General features: G+C 52.9%; 1 protein-coding gene across 1 annotated transcript in view; it reads right to left on the bottom strand.

The window, feature by feature from the left end:
- LOC122688278 (liprin-alpha-4-like) overlaps window positions 1–17,039 on the bottom strand; it is a 47,815-nt gene that overhangs the window by 19,155 nt on the left and 11,621 nt on the right. Inside the window, 5 exon segments of the mRNA XM_043894177.1 lie at window positions 2,542–2,571; window positions 4,595–4,826; window positions 6,624–6,847; window positions 9,163–9,384; window positions 11,187–11,414. Of these exon segments, the coding sequence (XP_043750112.1) occupies window positions 2,542–2,571; window positions 4,595–4,826; window positions 6,624–6,847; window positions 9,163–9,384; window positions 11,187–11,414 (936 nt within the window).

Genomic DNA, 17,039 nt, shown 5'->3' with positions numbered 1-17,039 from the left:
TGCTATGCTTTCCTCCAAGTACAAAAAAAAACAAAAAACAAACTAACAAAAAACCACCCTTGTTCCAGCTTAGTGCCATCTTACAGGACTGTCTTGTTCAAGAGAAGCAGGGCGTGGGGCAGCGAGAGCACCCGACTGAGTGCAGACACCCTGGACGGGGGCCTCCCTGAAGCCGGGCTCCGCCCTCCCTGGAATCCAGCGACCAGACGGCCACGCCGGGCAGGACAGCAGAGCGACGCCAGCACCGTGAACCCTGCATGGCATGAACCGCCCTGATGAAAGGACTCTGCTCATCGCCAGATGCTGCTCAGAAGCACCACTAGCAAGAGGAAGAAGCCTCTCAGCAAAGGCGTCCAGACCCTTCTGTTTGAAGGAGCAAAGGACACAGCTTGTGCCACCACCCAAGATCATTGGTAGTGACGATGCAGCCACTGGAGCCCAGGACAACAGGGGAAAGACAGAAAAGGTACCTCGCCCGGCATGCGAACACCACGTGTCTGGCTCGTGTTTCTCAGTAACGGACAGACTGGGGGCTGACACTGAAGTGCTCACTCGCAGTTCAAGTGTACTTTGCTCACTGTGGTTTACATAGAGCATCCCTAGGTCTTCACTCAGAGATGACCTTGTATGAGACTAGAGGGGTGGGATGCGGAGGGAGATGGGAGGGAGGATCAAAAGGGAAGGGGTATATGTATACCTACGGCTGAGTCACGCTGAGGTTTGACAGAAAAGAACACAATTCTGTAAAGCAATTATCCTTCAATTCAAACATAAACCAATTAAAAAAAAAAAAAAAAGATGTTTCTCCTGGAGTCCCAGCTTTTCCGCTGGTCCTGGGTGTGAGGACAGGAAAGACAGTGGTGGTAACAGTGTGGGGAAGAGATTAACCCCTTCAGGGTCCAGCCAGGTCTCACTAGTACATTTGGGTGTGTGGTTAAGCCAGGGGAAGTTTCAGGAAACAGGCACGGCAAGTATTTTTGTAAACAATGAGTGTGTTGTTTTAACCAACTAACCTGTGCCTTTGTAGTGGGATTCTCTAAAGAATACTGATCCACTGCAGCCCCACAGGAGCTTGGTGACAACAAAGTGACTCAGTGCAAAATACAGCTGAGCCCGTTCAACAGCAGCTGGGTAAACTATGCACCCTCCCCTGATCTCCAACAAGAACCCTCAGGCAACAGAAGGCTACAGAGGCTAGAAATTATCCCCACGGAACTGAACAGGGATCAGTCTCAAATTCAAGGTACAATAAGCCTTTATAAAAATCAGAAAACAACAGAAACAGAGTGGGAAGTGACACGCCTGGGTTGACCGTGGACTCAGGGGAGACAAACACCTGCCTCAAAGTCAGGGACCGCGGCCAGCCCCTTCCCCGGGCCTCCTCCTGAGGAAGGCCTCTGGGTCCCCAGCCTGGCCGCCCATCCCCAGGAGGGAAGCCCGCCCCCCGGGTGCCCACGTGACTAGGATGGGCAGGACGGTGTCCTCACGTAACGGGAGGGCACAGCAGGCCACAGAGCCGGTGAGCGGCACACCCAGGTCACCAGCCCCAGGGCACAGTGCTGCTCCGCGGGGCCCAGCAGAAGGGCTCCCGGGCACTGAGCTGCGAGAACTGGAGCGCGGCTGCCCGAATCCTGCGGGAAGGTCCCAGGAGTGGTCGGTCAGCGGGCTGGCAGCGGGAGAGGAACAAGGACGGCCAGCCCTCGGGGCACTGGACTCAACAACAGGGGCTCATCCAAGGGACCCGAAGGGAGGGGCAGCGAGCTCCCTCCTGATGCTCCCTCCATCAGGGATGCTGTGAGGGACACGAGGGCCTCTGGAGGAAAGGGGGCGGGACGGCAGCAGGGTTAAGTGTCCAGGCTCTCATCAGACCAGTCCGCACCGCACTGCTGGGTGTGCGAGCCTGGGCATGGGGCCCGGCCTCTCTGAGCCTCAGTGTCCACGTCTGCTGACTGGGGATGACAGCCGCCTGGCCCTCACCTGGGTGTCTGCCAGATGAGATGACAGGCTCGGAAAGCACTCGCCACGCTGCCTGGCACACAGAGGCTCCTGCACGCTGCTACCCCCGTCATTAGACTGCCTTCCCCCAAAGCTACCACCTACGGCTCGGATTCAGCCGTGTCTTTGAATAACACGCTGAGCGGAAATTCCACCGTGGTCCAGACGTTAGGACTTGGCACTCTCACTGCCGGGACACCGGCCTGGTCCCTGGTTGGGGAACTAAGATCCCATAAGCTGTGCAGCACGGCCAAAAAGTAACTGAAGACAATTTTAAAAATAATCCTATGTCTATTATAAATAAGCATGAGTTGATTAGAAGGTAAACAAGTGGGAGAAAGGCAAACTGTTACAAGAGTCCCCGAATGACCTATTACCAAGAGAACCATCAGCATATTTCAACTGGTGGATGAGTTTCAAAACTTCCATTAAAATGTCAATTATTCACCAGTACATAACCACATAGTGTTCATTCATGTAACACGATAAGGACTCTTTAATACTTCACAGAGAAACAAACGCATGCTATATTATTAAATAGTTAACCTTTCGACGATGCTTCCTTAACTCACTAGGCTGAAAGGTGCATGCAAAGAAATGAACAGAAACCAGATTGATTGCAACTCTGATGCTAAAAATGCAAGAAGCGTCACAGGCAAATACAGTAAAGCAAACATGACGGCAAACATAGAAGTGAGATGAAGACTTAGAGAACATGGAACTGGAAACAGAGCGTATTTTTAACCACAGAAGTGAAATGAGCTATTCAAGGTTTACTAGAGAAACACTATAAATTATTACTCAGGAGATACCATTCTATTACAATATCATGATTTATTAAAGCAGAGCATTCTGGTCAGCAAAGGGCCTTAAGAGTTGTCTGTTCTCAGCCAAAATTTGCTATAAGTTAGTTTCCCTTAATAGAAAACACGTTATACTTTAAAGTAGTAATTTCACTGATTAGGAAGTTACCATAATACCTATTTTAAACCTGAACAAATCTAACCACCTATTGGACATTAATGTAAAATCCTTACCTAGAATTTGATATAAAACTTCTCAGAATAAATCCATTAAAGCAGGCATCCCATAAAAATCTGTAAGGAAAGCTAGCATAATGCCAAGTGGAGTCTTCACATCTTATGAACCATAAAAGATACTTTGTACAAGAGTCTATGAGAGACATTAACCATGCAAAAACTGATGAGATTTACCGTCTAAACTCCAAGCATCAACACCTAAAGGATATTGGGTCAAAAGACCATTAACTCTACGTGTAGAGGAGCATTTCTTCATGGAAGCATAATCTCATTTATGATTACACAGGTTATGTAGTGCATGATCCACCTACACAATGCTTCTAACTCTATAGCGATACACTAACTCTAACTTACTGCTATGCAGGAAAAACACCATTTAATGAGACACGAAGACAAAGCACAAACCAGACTAATGGAACACAGCATTGATATGACCAGAGCAAAGGGGAAGTTGGCGGAGGGGAGATGGATGTGTGAACTACAGCCTCCAGTGGGGGGGATGGGAGGCTGGAGTCTGGATTGATGACGGCTAAACAGAGAACAGGATGAGTCAGGAAATCAAAACCAATGATGAAAGCAGACACGCCATCAGAAAACTGCACAAGGAGAAAATATTCAGAACTGTTCTTTTACAAATACTTGGAAAGAAATCAAGCATGAAACCACAGAGAAATCGTCCAAGAATTTTAAATATCACCTACTTAGACAATGATACAAATTATAAAACAGTGTGTGAAAAGACCACAAAATGGACCAGTTACCACTTCACATGCATCTAAAATGACCCACAGTTAATTTAATTCTATGCTAACAACGCAGCTCACAGGAAATGGTTGGTAACAGAAAAAAGGGATAATACAAGTGCAGTTTCAAGGCAGAGTGTTGTACACGTGATTCACGGGGTAAACAGCAATGCACTCAGAAACCGAGGCTACACACGAAAGAAAGCTGGCACATGTGCTTTAGAGCCGCACACTCTGTCACCACAAGCCTAGGGCGTCATCCCTTTCTGAGACTCGGAAGAGTGAGGCAGCCCGACTTCTTCCCTGGGGCTCTGGGGCACCGGGCCTTTAACTGGTTTCATGCGCACAGCTGGCCTGAGGGAGTGGCCAGGCCCATCAACAAGCGGACCAGTTCAGAGTCTTGGTTTTGTTGCCACCGCATGCCCTGCACCCTGCAGCCATGCGTCCCCAATGGAACATGTGCTGCCCGGCTTTCACTCGCCATGAGGGCGGCCTATGGTTACTTTCACGAGGCTGTCTGCTCCCTGACCACAGAAACTTCCCTGCCACTGCCGTGCCCAGCACAGGCCAGGCCCACCGCTCCAGAGGCAGTCTCTGGCTGAGTGCATGATGGCGTGCTAAGCTGGTGGTCCAAATATCAAGACGGATTGGTCCCTGGGCCATTATGGAATGATTAAAGACCAGGCAGTTTTAAAAGTCTTAGACCTCTGAGCATAGTAAATGTACCTGATTTTCTTCTGGGGAGAACGAAAAAAACAAAGAAAGAAAAACAGTGTGCTCGGGGAGGCAAGCGGCAGGGAGGAGGTAGATACATACCAGAGTCATGAAGCCCAGCCGGTCTCCCTGGAGCTCCGGGCTGTGCTGCCTCCTTCGGGGCGGGGAGCGCTCCCTGCTGGGCGGGCAGGAGCCGGCAAGTGAGGAGGCAGGACACAGGTTGTCGGAGCTCAGGGACTTAAAACACCAAAGGCTGCCTAAGCACGCCCAGCCCGCCCTGCTCTCAGGCTCCTCGGCCCGGTGCTCCGTGCTCTCCTTCTCCTCCCGGATCCACCTAAAAGAGAGCAAAACTCGTCAGCTGCCCTTGTCAGCACAGGAACGTTTCTGGCCAACAAATTTGGGCTGGCATTCTGTGTCATGATGAGCAATTCCAGGAACATCTGCTCATTTCACATCTCGGCTAAAAGGTTCGACTTTCCCTCTTTTGAATATTCTCAAACTTGGAATAACTTAGCACTGAGACTTACAAACTGGCCCCTGGTCATTCACGTTTGATTTGACTTATTTACGCTAACATTCTGAAGGGGCCTGGGTGGCGACTCTCTCCCTGTGAGGAGATATCCGAAGTTGACCACCTTCATCTTCCCTGCTCTCAAGGCAGAGGGGCACGTCAGGGTCTCAAGTTTTTTCCACTGGGAATCGGGAACTCTCTATACCAACACAGCGATTCACGAACAAGCTGGAGATTCTAAACAAAAGTCCCCAGACCAGATGAAGTGCTGAGGGGATTTTTCTTTTTTAATGGTTGAATATGTACAAACACATCACTTGATGAAGTTCTCCACCAGCTTTGTGCGAGTTTCTGGATTCATGTCAAAGTGCCGCATTCACCTAGAATTCTCGCTTCCTGCTCTTCTCCCCTAATGTGTAGTGGGTGATTTTATATAGCAGTTTAAATACTCGATGATGCCTATAAAATGATTTCCAAAATAAACTACAGGATTCTTGCAGGTCATAACCTGATCAGCTTCATTCTACCTATAAGTCCTGAAAGTTTTTCACATGTGATAGCAAGCTAATGGACAGAATTTACCATTGATAAACAAGTCAACTTACTGCCTAAGGAAAATTCACTTTACCTGACAACTTGCTGTAAAAATAAAAATATTAATATGCAACCGTTCCACATTTCCTGCAGGGATGGGGAAAGCCCATCTTTCTGAGCTCTTCTGAGCTCAAACAGGGCGCAGGAAGCAGTCTGTCTCCGCGTCAAAAGTGCAGGCGGCACCACCTGCGTTTGCTGGCTGTGCTGTTCACCCCTGCCTTCCCTGCGAGCCCCGCGTGCTTGGCACACAGGCACGGGCACCTCGGCCTGGGCTGACGTGACGAGAACAATCTGAGCAGCAGCTCTGCCTGGTCCTGCGCACGGTCACCGGCCTGCGGCCACTCAGGACGTGGACCCGGGACAGGGGCGTAGCTGTGCCGGTGTGGCCCCGGCAGGCCTCCGGCCCCCGGACACCCGGCTGCACCCAGACCCAAGGCCTGCTGCTCACCACGAGGAGCACCTTTGCGTTCTATCCCATTTTGTAAACTGTTACAACTGCCAAGACGGTGTGGGAAGAAAACATCTTAAATATACTGATGAGATGAGAAAAACTCAAACACATGTCTTTGGACCACTGTCTTACAACAAGCCAATCTTCACACTGTATTATGTTCAAAAGGACAATGCAGATCTGAGTGGGAATTTGCCAACCCCCAAACCCCTGCTTTTCTGTTCCAGGTGGCTTTGCACTGGAACGTGGGAGTCTCCGATGGACACAGGTGGGTGAACCCACAGGACTGGGGGGCACACGGGCCGCAGAGGACACCGCCTCGGCACCTCACCCACCTTGGGGCTCAGAGCTGAGGGGGAAACCCCACAACACCGCCCCACAGAGTTCTGACACCAGCTGTGGACAGAACGCCCTGCCTGACTGAGCTCTCTCATCAAGGGCGATCTCAGAACTGAAAATCCTTGAAGCAGGCCTGAAGTCAGTTCTCTCACTATGGAACACTCAGACTTCTCGTAGGAGAAGAGAGTTCCTCAGAGGAGCCCAGTTTATGGGGAGCTGAGTTTGGGCGTACCCACCGGATCTCTTCACTGATGGCATCCAGCTGCTCATGAAGCATCACAGGCGGAGAGTCGGCATCGGCCTGCCCACTGGGCGGCAGCTGATCGGCCGAGCTGAGGAGGGTGACTCCGTCGCCCTTGCCGTCAGACACATCCTCGTCACTCTCGAAGGCCTGGGCAACGGTTGCCTCCACGCTGGCCTGCTGCGCGGACTCCCAGTCCTGCTCCCTCTGGCTCTGCACCTGGGCACGAGAGGACCACGGCTCGTCAGCGACATTCAGGACAGCTCACGTCTATCAGGAACCGAACACAGTTTGACATGGAAGCCCTGACTTTGGATAAACGGCCATGCTTATGAGACACTGCCATCTCTTAAGCGAGCAGTACTGAAGAAACGGGCAGGAGGAGAATCCAGTTCCTAGATGGCCTGGTGACACTCAGGTCTCAGCGTGGACGGAAGGCAATCCTATGAGGTCATTCATAAGAGTGGGCAGATGGAGTCAGAGACAAAAACCCAAAATTATAAACATACATCCATGCCTCCATTGGGCAGCCTGAAGGAAAATAAGAAGGAAAAAATCCTTCAGCTCCGCATCCGCTGGGTCCACCTCAGCGGTCATCACTTGTACTAGTTCCCCAAGGAGTGCCGTCCTCACAGGTTCCCAGGCCTCCGTGCTCCAGGCTGGTCTGAACACGCACAGACAGGAGCGAGCAGGGCAGCCAGGGGACTGGAGGGCCAGCCCCCTGCGGCTCTCGTCTCGGGGCACAGGCACTCGGGCTGTTCTGGGGGATAGCCCCTCGCAGCACAAGGGCGGCTCTGCCATCAGAGACGCACGGGAGAGTGCCTGCTGGGGCCCGTGCCACCCTCCCGCTCTCACACCTCACACCCTTCTCTCTGCAAGTCTCCCCCCTGTCCGACTCTCAACCCAGGTCCTGCCTTCTTTCCCAGACATGACCTCAAAGCATCCGAGGGGCAGCCTCGAGGTGCTGGCTGCCGGCTCCCTGACTGCGTGGTCACAGCCCACGCCCCCTGTTTTCCTCACGACCCCTCCCCAGGGCCTGACCTCCCACTTCGCGGGCTGCAGGACCAGCTACCATCATCCCGGCTCCGTTCCAGCGAACCGGCTGCCTATGGGTTCAGCCCCATCAGCCCGGTCAGCACAGCCTCTCGCTTCTCTCACCTTCAGATGGCACAATGGGAACCAGCAGACTCCTCCTCCAGGGCACCCTGCAGCAGCCACTGAGGGTCTCTGAAGGCTGCTTGGGAGAGGCATCTGCTGTCTATATAGCTCATAATGCATCTAAATTATGCTTCTAACTGTATAGTGATACAGTAACTCTAACTTACTGCTATGAGAGAAAATCACCATTTAATGAGACACGAAGACAAAGCGCAAACCAGACGAACGGAACACAGCACTGATATGACCAGAGCAAGTGGTGTGATGCTGGAGGGGAGATGGATGTGTGAACTACAGCCTCCGGGGGCGGGGGATGGGAGGCTGGGGTCTGGATTGATGACGGCTAAACAGGCAACAGGATGAGTCAGGAAATCAAAGCCAATGATGACGGCAGACACACCGTCCGAAAACTCCACAAGGAGAAGATATTCAGAACTGTTCTTTTACAAATACTCGGAAAGAAATCAAGCATGAAACCACAGAGAAATCGTCCAAGAATTTTATATATCAACTTCTTTGGCAATGATACAAGTTAGAAAAGCAGTGTGTCAAAAGACCACAAAATGGACCAGTTACCACTTCACTTGTATCTAAAATGACCCACAGTTAATTGAACTCTATGCTAACCACGCAGCTTACAGGAAATGGCTGGTAACAGAAAAAAGGGATAATGCAAGTGCAGTTTCAAGGCAGAGTGTTGTACACGTGATTCACGGGGTAAACAGCAATGCACTCAGAAACCGAGGCTCCACAGGCAAGAAAGCCCGCACATGTGCTTTAGAGCGGCACACTCTGTCACCAGAAGCCCTAGGGCGTCATCCCTTTCTGAGACTCGGAAGAATTAGGCAGCCCGACTTCTTCCCTGGGGCTCTGGGCCACCGGGTCTTTAACTGGTTCCACACGCACAGCCGGCCGGAGCGCGTGGCCAGGCCCATCAGCAAGCAGACCAGTTTAGATTCTTGGTTCTGTTGCCACCACATGCCCTGCACCCTGCAGCCACGCGTCCCCGATGGAAAATGTGCTGCCTGGTTTTCACTCGCCATGAGGGCAGCCTATGGTTACTTTCATGACGCTGTCTGCTCCCTGACCACAGAAACTTCCCTGCCGCTGCCGTGCCCAGCACAGGCCAGGCCCACCACTCCAGGGGCAGTCTCTGGCTGAGTGCATGATGGCGTCCTAAGCCGGTGGTCCAAATATCAAGACGGATTGGTCCCTGGACCATTATGGAATGATTAAAGACCAGGCAGTTTTAAAAGTCTTAGACCTCTGAGCATAGTAAATGTACCTGATTTTCTTCTGGGGAAAAACAGAAAAAAGAAAGAAAGAAAACCAGTATGCTCGGGGAGGCATGCGGCAGGGAGGAGGCAGGCACATACCGGAGTCAGGACGTCCAGCCAGTCTCCCTGGAGTTCCGGGCTGTGCTGCCTCCCTCGGGGTGGGGAGCGCCCCCTGCTGGGCGGGCAGGAGCCGGCAAGTGAGGAGGCAGGACACAGGTTGAGGGAGCTCAGTGACTTAAAACGCCGAAGGCTGCCTAAGCGCGCCCCGCCCGCCCTGCTCTCAGTCTCCTTGGCCCGCTGCTCCGCGCTCTCCTTCTCCTCCTGGATCCACCTAAAAGAGAGCAAAACTCGTCAGCTGCCCTCGTCAGCACAGGAACGTTTCTGGACAACAAATTTGGGCTGGCATTCTGTGTCACGATGAGCAAATTCTGGGAACATCTGCTCATTTCTCATCTCGGCTAAAAGGTTCGACTTTCCCTCTTTTGAATACTCTCAAACTTGGAATAACTTCGCACTGAGACTTACAAACTGGCCCCTGGTCATTCACGTTTGATTTGACTTATTTACGCTAACATTCTGATGGGGCCTGGGTGGCGACTCTCTCCCTGTGAGGAGATACCTGAAGTTGACAACCTTCACCTTCCCTGCTCTCAGGGCAGAGGTGCACGTCAGTGCCTCAAGTCTTTTCCATTGGGAATCGGGAACTCTCTATAACCAACACAGCGATTCACGAACAAGCTGGAGATTCTAAACAAAAGTCCCCAGACCAGATGAAGTGCTGAGGGGATTTTTCTTTTTTAATGGTTGAATATGTACAAACACATCACTTGATGAAGTTCTCCACCAGCTTTGTGCGAGTTTCTGGATTCATGTCAATGTGCCGCATTCACCTAGAATTCACGCTTCCTGCTCTTCTCCCCTAATGTGTAGTGGATGATTTTATATAGCAGTTTAAATACTCAATGATGCCTATAAAATGATTTCCAAAATAAAATACAGGATTCTCGCAGGTCATAACCTGATCAGCTTCATTCTACCTATAAGTCCTGAAAGTTTTTCACTTGTGAGAGCAAGCTGATGGACAGAATTTATCATTTATAAAACAAGTCACTCTGCCTAAGGAAAATTCACTTTACCTGACAACTTGCTGTAAAAATAAAAATATTCATATGGAACCGTTCCACATTTCCTGTGGGGATGGGGAAAGCCCATCTTTCTGAGCTCTTCTGAGCTCAAACAGGGCGCAGGAAGCAGTCTGTCTCGGCATCAAAAGTGCAGGCGGCACCACCTGCGTTTGCTGGCTGTGCTGTTCACCCCTGCCTCCCCCCGAGCCCCGCGTGCTTGGCACACAGGCACGGGCACCTCGGCCTGGGGTGACGTGACGAGAACAATCTGAGCAGCAGCTCTGCCTGGTCCTGCGCAGGGTCACCGGCCTGCGGCCGCTCTGGATGTTAACCCGGGACAGGGGCGTAGCTGTGCCGGTGTGGCCCAGGCAGGCCTCCGGCCCCCGGACACCCGGCTGCACCCAGACCCAAGGCCTGCTGCTCACCACGAGGAGCACCTTTGCGTTCTATCCCATTTTGTAAACTGTTACAACTGCCAAGACGGTGTGGGAAGAAAACATCTTAAATATACTGATGAGATGAGAAAAACTCAAACACATGTCTTTGGACCACTGTCTTACAACAAGCCAATCTTCACACTGTATTATGTTCAAAAGGACAATGCAGATCTGAGTGGGAATTTGCCAACCCCCAAACCCCTGCTTTTCTGTTCCAGGTGGCTTTGCACTGGAACGTGGGAGTCTCCGATGGACACAGGTGGGTGAACCCACAGGACTGGGGGGCACACGGGCCGCAGAGGACACCGCCTCGGCACCTCACCCACCTTGGGGCTCAGAGCTGAGGGGGAAACCCCACAACACCGCCCCACAGAGTTCTGACACCAGCTGTGGACAGAACGCCCTGCCTGACTGAGCTCTCTCATCAAGGGCGATCTCAGAACTGAAAATCCTTGAAGCAGGCCTGAAGTCAGTTCTCTCACTATGGAACACTCAGACTTCTCGTAGGAGAAGAGAGTTCCTCAGAGGAGCCCAGTTTATGGGGAGCTGAGTTTGGGCGTACCCACCAGATCTCTTCACTGATGGCATCCAGCTGCTCATGAAGCATCACAGGCGGAGAGTCGGCATCGGCCTGCCCACTGGGCGGCAGCTGATCGGCCGAGCTGAGGAGGGTGACTCCGTCGCCCTTGCCGTCAGACACATCCTCGTCACTCTCGAAGGCCTGGGCAACGGTTGCCTCCACGCTGGCCTGCTGCGCGGACTCCCAGTCCTGCTCCCTCTGGCTCTGCACCTGGGCACGAGAGGACCACGGCTCGTCAGCGACATTCAGGACAGCTCACGTCTCTCAGGAACCGAACACAGTTTGACATGGAAGCCCTGACTTTGGATAAACAGCCATGCTTATGAGACACTGCCATCTCTTAAGCGAGCAGTACTGAAGAAACGGGCAGGAGGAGAATCCAGTTCCTAGATGGCCTGGTGACACTCAGGTCTCAGCGTGGACGGAAGGCAATCCTATGAGGTCATTCATAAGAGTGGGCAGATGGAGTCAGAGACAAAAACCCAAAATTATAAACATACATCCATGCCTCCATTGGGCAGCCTGAAGGAAAATAAGAAGGAAAAAATCCTTCAGCTCCGCAGCCTCTGGGTCCACCTCAGCGGTCATCACTTGTACTAGTTCCCCGAGGAGTGCCGTCCTCACAGGTTCCCAGCCCTCCATGTTCCAGGCTGGTCTGAACACGCACAGACAGGAGCGAGCAGGGCAGCCAGGGGACTGGAGGGCCAGCCCCCTGCGGCTCTCGTCTCGGGGCACAGGCACTCGGGCTGTTCTGGGGGATAGCCCCTCGCACCACAATGGCGGCTCTGCCATCAGAGACTCACGGGAGAGTGCCTGCTGGGGCCCGTGCCGCCCTCCCACTCTCACACCTCACACCCTGTTCTCTGCAAGTCTCCCCCATGTCCGACTCTCAACCCAGGTCCTGCCTTCTCTCCCAGACATGACCTGAAAGCAACCGCGGGGCAGCCTCGAGGTGCTGGCTGCCGACTACCTGGCCCTTGTGGCCAAAGCCCTTGCCCCTGTCTTCCTCACGACCCCTCCCCAGGGCTGGGCCACCCCCTTCGCTGGCTGCAGGACACGTGCCATCATCCCTGCTCCGCTCCAGCGAACCAGCTGCCTGTGGGTTAACCCCTATCAGCATGTTCAGCACATCCTATCGCTTCTCTCACATTCAGATGGCACAACGGGAACCAGCAGACTCCTCCTCCAGGGCACCCTGCAGCGCCCACTGGGGGTCTCTGAAGGCTGCTTGGGAGAGGCATCTGCTGTCCATATAGTGTACGATCCATCTACATTATGCCTGTAACTGCATCGTGATACACTAACTCTAACTTACTGCTATGCGGGAAATTCACAATTTAATGAGACACGAAGACAAAGCACAAACCAGACTAATGGAACACAGCACTGATATGACAAGAGCAAGGGGGAGGATGGGGGAGGGGAGGTGGATGTGTGAACTACAGCCTCTGGTTGGGGGGGATGGGAGGCTGCCGTCTGGATTGATGACGGCTAAACAGACTACAGGATGAGTCAGGAAATCAAAATCAATGATGACAGCAGACACACCGTCAGAAAACTCCACACGGAAAAATATTCAGAACTGTTTTTTTACAAATACTCGGAAAGAAATCAAGCATGAAACCACAGAGCAATCGTCCGAGAATTTTACATATCAACTACTTAGACAATGATACAAATTATAAAAGCAGTGTGTCAAAAGACCACAAAATGGACCAGTTACCACTTCACATGCATCTAAAATGACCCAGAGTTAATTTAATTCTATGCTAACAACGCAGCTCACAGGAAATGGGTGGTAACAGAAAAAAGGGATAATACAAGTGCAGTTTCAAGGCAGAGTGTTGTACACATGATTCACGGGGTAAACAGCAGTGCACTCAGAAACCGAGGCTACACAGGCAAGAAAGCCAGCACATGTGCTTTAGAGCGGCACACTCTGTCACCAGAAGCCCTAGGGTGTCATCCCTTTCTGAGACTCGGAAGAGTGAGGCAGCCCGACTTCTTCCCTGGGGCCCTGGGGCACCGGGCCTTTAACTGGTTTCACGTGCACAGCTGGCCTGAGCATGCGGCCAGGCCCATCAGCAAGCGGACCAGTTTAGAGTCTTGGTTCTGTTGCCACCACATGCCCTGCACCCTGCAGCCACGCGTCCCCGATGGAACATGTGCTGCCCAGCTTTCACTCGCCATGAGGGCGGCCTATGGTTACTTTCATGAGGCTGTCTGCTTCCTGACCACAGAAACTTCCCTGCCGCTGCCGTGCCCAGCACAGGCCAGGCCCACCGCTCCAGAGGCAGGATCTGGCTGAATTCTCGATGGCGTGCTAAGCCGGTGGTCCAAATATGAAGCCTAATTGGTCCGTGTGCCATTATGGAATGACTAAAGTCCAGGCAGTTTTAAAAGTCTTAGTCCTCTGAGCGGAGCAAATGTACCCAATTTTCCTCTGGGGAAAAACAGAAAAAACAAAGAAAGAAAAACAGTGTGCTTGGGGAGGGATGTGGCAGGGAGGGGGCAGACACATACCGGAGTCAGGACGCCCAGCCGGTCTCCCTCGCACGCCAGGCTGTGCCGCCTGCTTTGGGGCGGCGAGCGCTCCCTGCTGGGCGGGCAGGAGCCGGCAAGTGAGGAGGCAGGACACAGGTTGAGGGAGCTCAGTGACTTAAAACGCCGAAGGCTGCCTAAGCGCGCCCCGCCCGCCCTGCTCTCAGGCTCCTCGGCCCGCTGCTCCGCGCTCTCCTTCTCCTCCTGGATCCACCTAAAAGAGAGCAAAACTCGTCAGCTGCCCTCGTCAGCACAGGAACGTTTCTGGACAACAAATTTGGGCTGGCATTCTGTGTCACGATGAGCAAATTCCGGGAACATCTGCTCATTTCTCATCTCGGCTAAAAGGTTCGACTTTCCCTCTTTTGAATATTCTCAAACTTGGAATAACTTAGCACTGAGTCTTACAAACTGGCCCCTGGTCATTCACGTTTGATTTGACTTATTTACGCTAACATTCTGAAGGGGCCTGGGTGGCGACTCTATCCCTGTGAGGAGATACCTGAAGTTGACCACCTTCACCTTCCCTGTTTTCAGGGCAGAGGTGCACGTCAGTGCCTCAAGTCTTTTCCACTGGGAATCGGGAACTCTCTATAACCAACACAGCGATTCACAAACAAGCTGGAGTTTCTAAACAAAAGTCCCCAGACCAGATGAAGTGCTGAGGGGATTTTTCTTTTATAAGTTTTTATGTGTAACCAACGCAACACTTGATGAAGTTCTCCACCAGCTTTGTGCGAGTTTCTGGATTCATGTCAAAGTGCCGCATTAACCTAGCATTCACGCTTACTGCTCTTCTCCCCTAATGTGTAGTGGATGATTTTATATAGCAGTTTAAATACTCGATGATGCCTATAAAATGATTTCCAAAATAAACTACAGGATTCTTGCAGGTCATAACCTCTTCAGCTTCATTCTGCCTATAAGTCCTGAAAGTTACTCACTTGTGATAGCAAGCTGATGGACAGAATTTACCATTGATAAACAAGTCAACTTACTGCCTAAGGAAAATTCACTTTACCTGACAACTTGCTGTAAAAACAAAAATATTAATATGGAACCGTTCCATATTTCCTGCGGGGACGGGGAAAGCCCATCTTTCTGAGCTAGTCTGAGCTGAAACAAGGCCAAGGAAGCAGTCTGTCATGGCATGAAAAGTCCAGGCGGCACCACCTGCGTTTGCTGGCTGTGCCGTTCACCCCTGCCTTCCCCCCGAGCCCCGCGTGCTCGGCACACAGGCACGGGCACCTCGGCCTGGGGTGACGTGACGAGAACAATCTGAGCAGCAGCTCTGCCTGGTCCTGCGCACGGTCACCGGCCTGCGGCCGCTCTGGACGCGAGCCCGGGACAGGGGCGTAGCTGTGCGCGTGTGGCCCAGGCAGGCCTCGGGGCCCCCGGACACCCGGCTGCACCCAGACCCAAGGCGCGCTGCTCACCACGAGGTGGGCCTTTGCATTCTATCCCGTTCTGTAAACTATTACAACTGCCAAGACAGTGTCTAAAGAAAACATCTTAAACATACTGACGACATGAAAAAAACTCAAACACATGTCCTTGGACCACTGTCTTACAACAAGCCAATCTTCACACTGTATTATGTTCAAAAGGACAATGCAGATCTGAGTGGGAATTTGCCAACCCCCAAACCCCTGCTTTTCTGTTCCAGGTGGTGTTTCACCACAACGTGGGAGTCTCCGATGGACCCGGGAGGGTGAACCCTCAGGGCTGGAGGGTACCCGGGCCGGGGAGGACACCGCCTCGGCACCTCACCCACCTTGGGGCTCAGAGCTGGGGCGACACCCTACAACGCCCTCTCCACAAAGGGCTGACACCAGCTGTAGACAGAACGCCCTGCATGACTGAGCTCTCTCATCAAGGGCGATCTCAGAACTGAAAATCCTTGAAGCAGGCCTGAAGTCAGTTCTCTCACTATGGAACACTCAGACTTCTCGTAGGAGAAGACAGCTCCTCAGAGAAGCCCACTTTCTGGGGAGCTGAGTTTGGGCGCACCCACCAGATCTCCTCGTTGATGGCATCCAGCAGCTCCTGAATCATCACAGGCAGAGTGTCGCCATCGGCCTGCCCACTGGGCGGTAGCTGACCGGCCAAGCTGAGGAGGGTGACCCTGTCGCCCTCGCCGTCAGACACATCCTCGTCACTCTCGAAGGCCTGGGCCACGGTGTCCACCACGCGGGCCTGCTGTGCGGACTCCCAGTCCTGTTCCCTCTGGCTCTGCACCTGGGCACGAGAGGACCACGGCTCGTCAGCGACATTCAGGACAGCTCTCGTCTATCAGGAAGCGAACACAATTTGACATGGAAGCCCCGACTTTGGATAAACGGCCATGGTTATGAGACTCTGCCATCTCTTAAGCTAGTAGTACTGAAGAAATGGGCAGCAGGAGAATCCAGTTCCTAGATAGCCTGGTGACACTCAGGTCTTAGCGTGGACGGTAGGCAATCCTATGAGGTTATTCACATGGGTGGGATGACCGAGTCAGAGACAAAAAGCCAAAATTAAAAACATACATCCTTGTCTCCATCAGGCAGGCTGAAGGAAAATAAGAAGGAAAAAATCCTTCAGCTCCGCATCCGCTGGGTCCACCTCAGCGGTCATCACTTGTACTAGTTCCCCGAGGAGTGCCGTCCTCACAGGTTCCCAGGCCTCCGTGTTCCAGGCTGGTCTGAACACGCACAGACAGGAGCGAGCAGGGCAGCCAGGGGACTGGAGGGCCAGCCCCCTGCGGCTCTCCTGTCGGGGCACAGGCACTCGGGCTGTTCTGGGGGATAGTCCCTCGCAGCACAAGGGTGGCTCTGCCATCAGAGACGCACGGGAGAGTGCCTGCTGGGGCCCGTGCCGCCCTCCCGCTCTCACACCTCACACCCTGGTCTCTGCAAGTCTCTCCCCCGTCCGACTCTCAACCCAGGTCCTGCCTTCTCTCCCAGACATGACCTCAAAGCATCCGAGGGGCAGCCTCGAGGTGCTGGCTGCCGGCTCCCTGGCCGTGTGGTCTCAGCCCACACCCCCTGTGTTCCTCACGACCCCTCCCCAGGGCTGGGCCACCCCCTTCGCTGGCTGCAGGACCACCTGCCATCATCCCAGTTCCGCTCCAGCGAAGAAGCTGCCTATGGGTTCAGCCCCATCAGCCTGGTCAGCACATCTTCTCGCTACTCTCTGCTTCAGATGGCACAACGGGAGCCAGCAGACTCCTCCTCCAGGGCACCCTGCAGCGCCAACTCAGGGTCTCTGAAGGCTCCCTGCGAGTGGCCTCTGCTGTCCCTCTCCCGCCTGGTC

This window comes from Cervus elaphus, chromosome 33, assembly GCF_910594005.1.
Source record: "Cervus elaphus chromosome 33, mCerEla1.1, whole genome shotgun sequence".
Lineage (NCBI taxonomy): Eukaryota > Metazoa > Chordata > Mammalia > Artiodactyla > Cervidae > Cervus > Cervus elaphus.
Note: the sequence above shows the minus strand (reverse complement) of the source record. Positions and strands in the feature narration are given on the sequence as shown.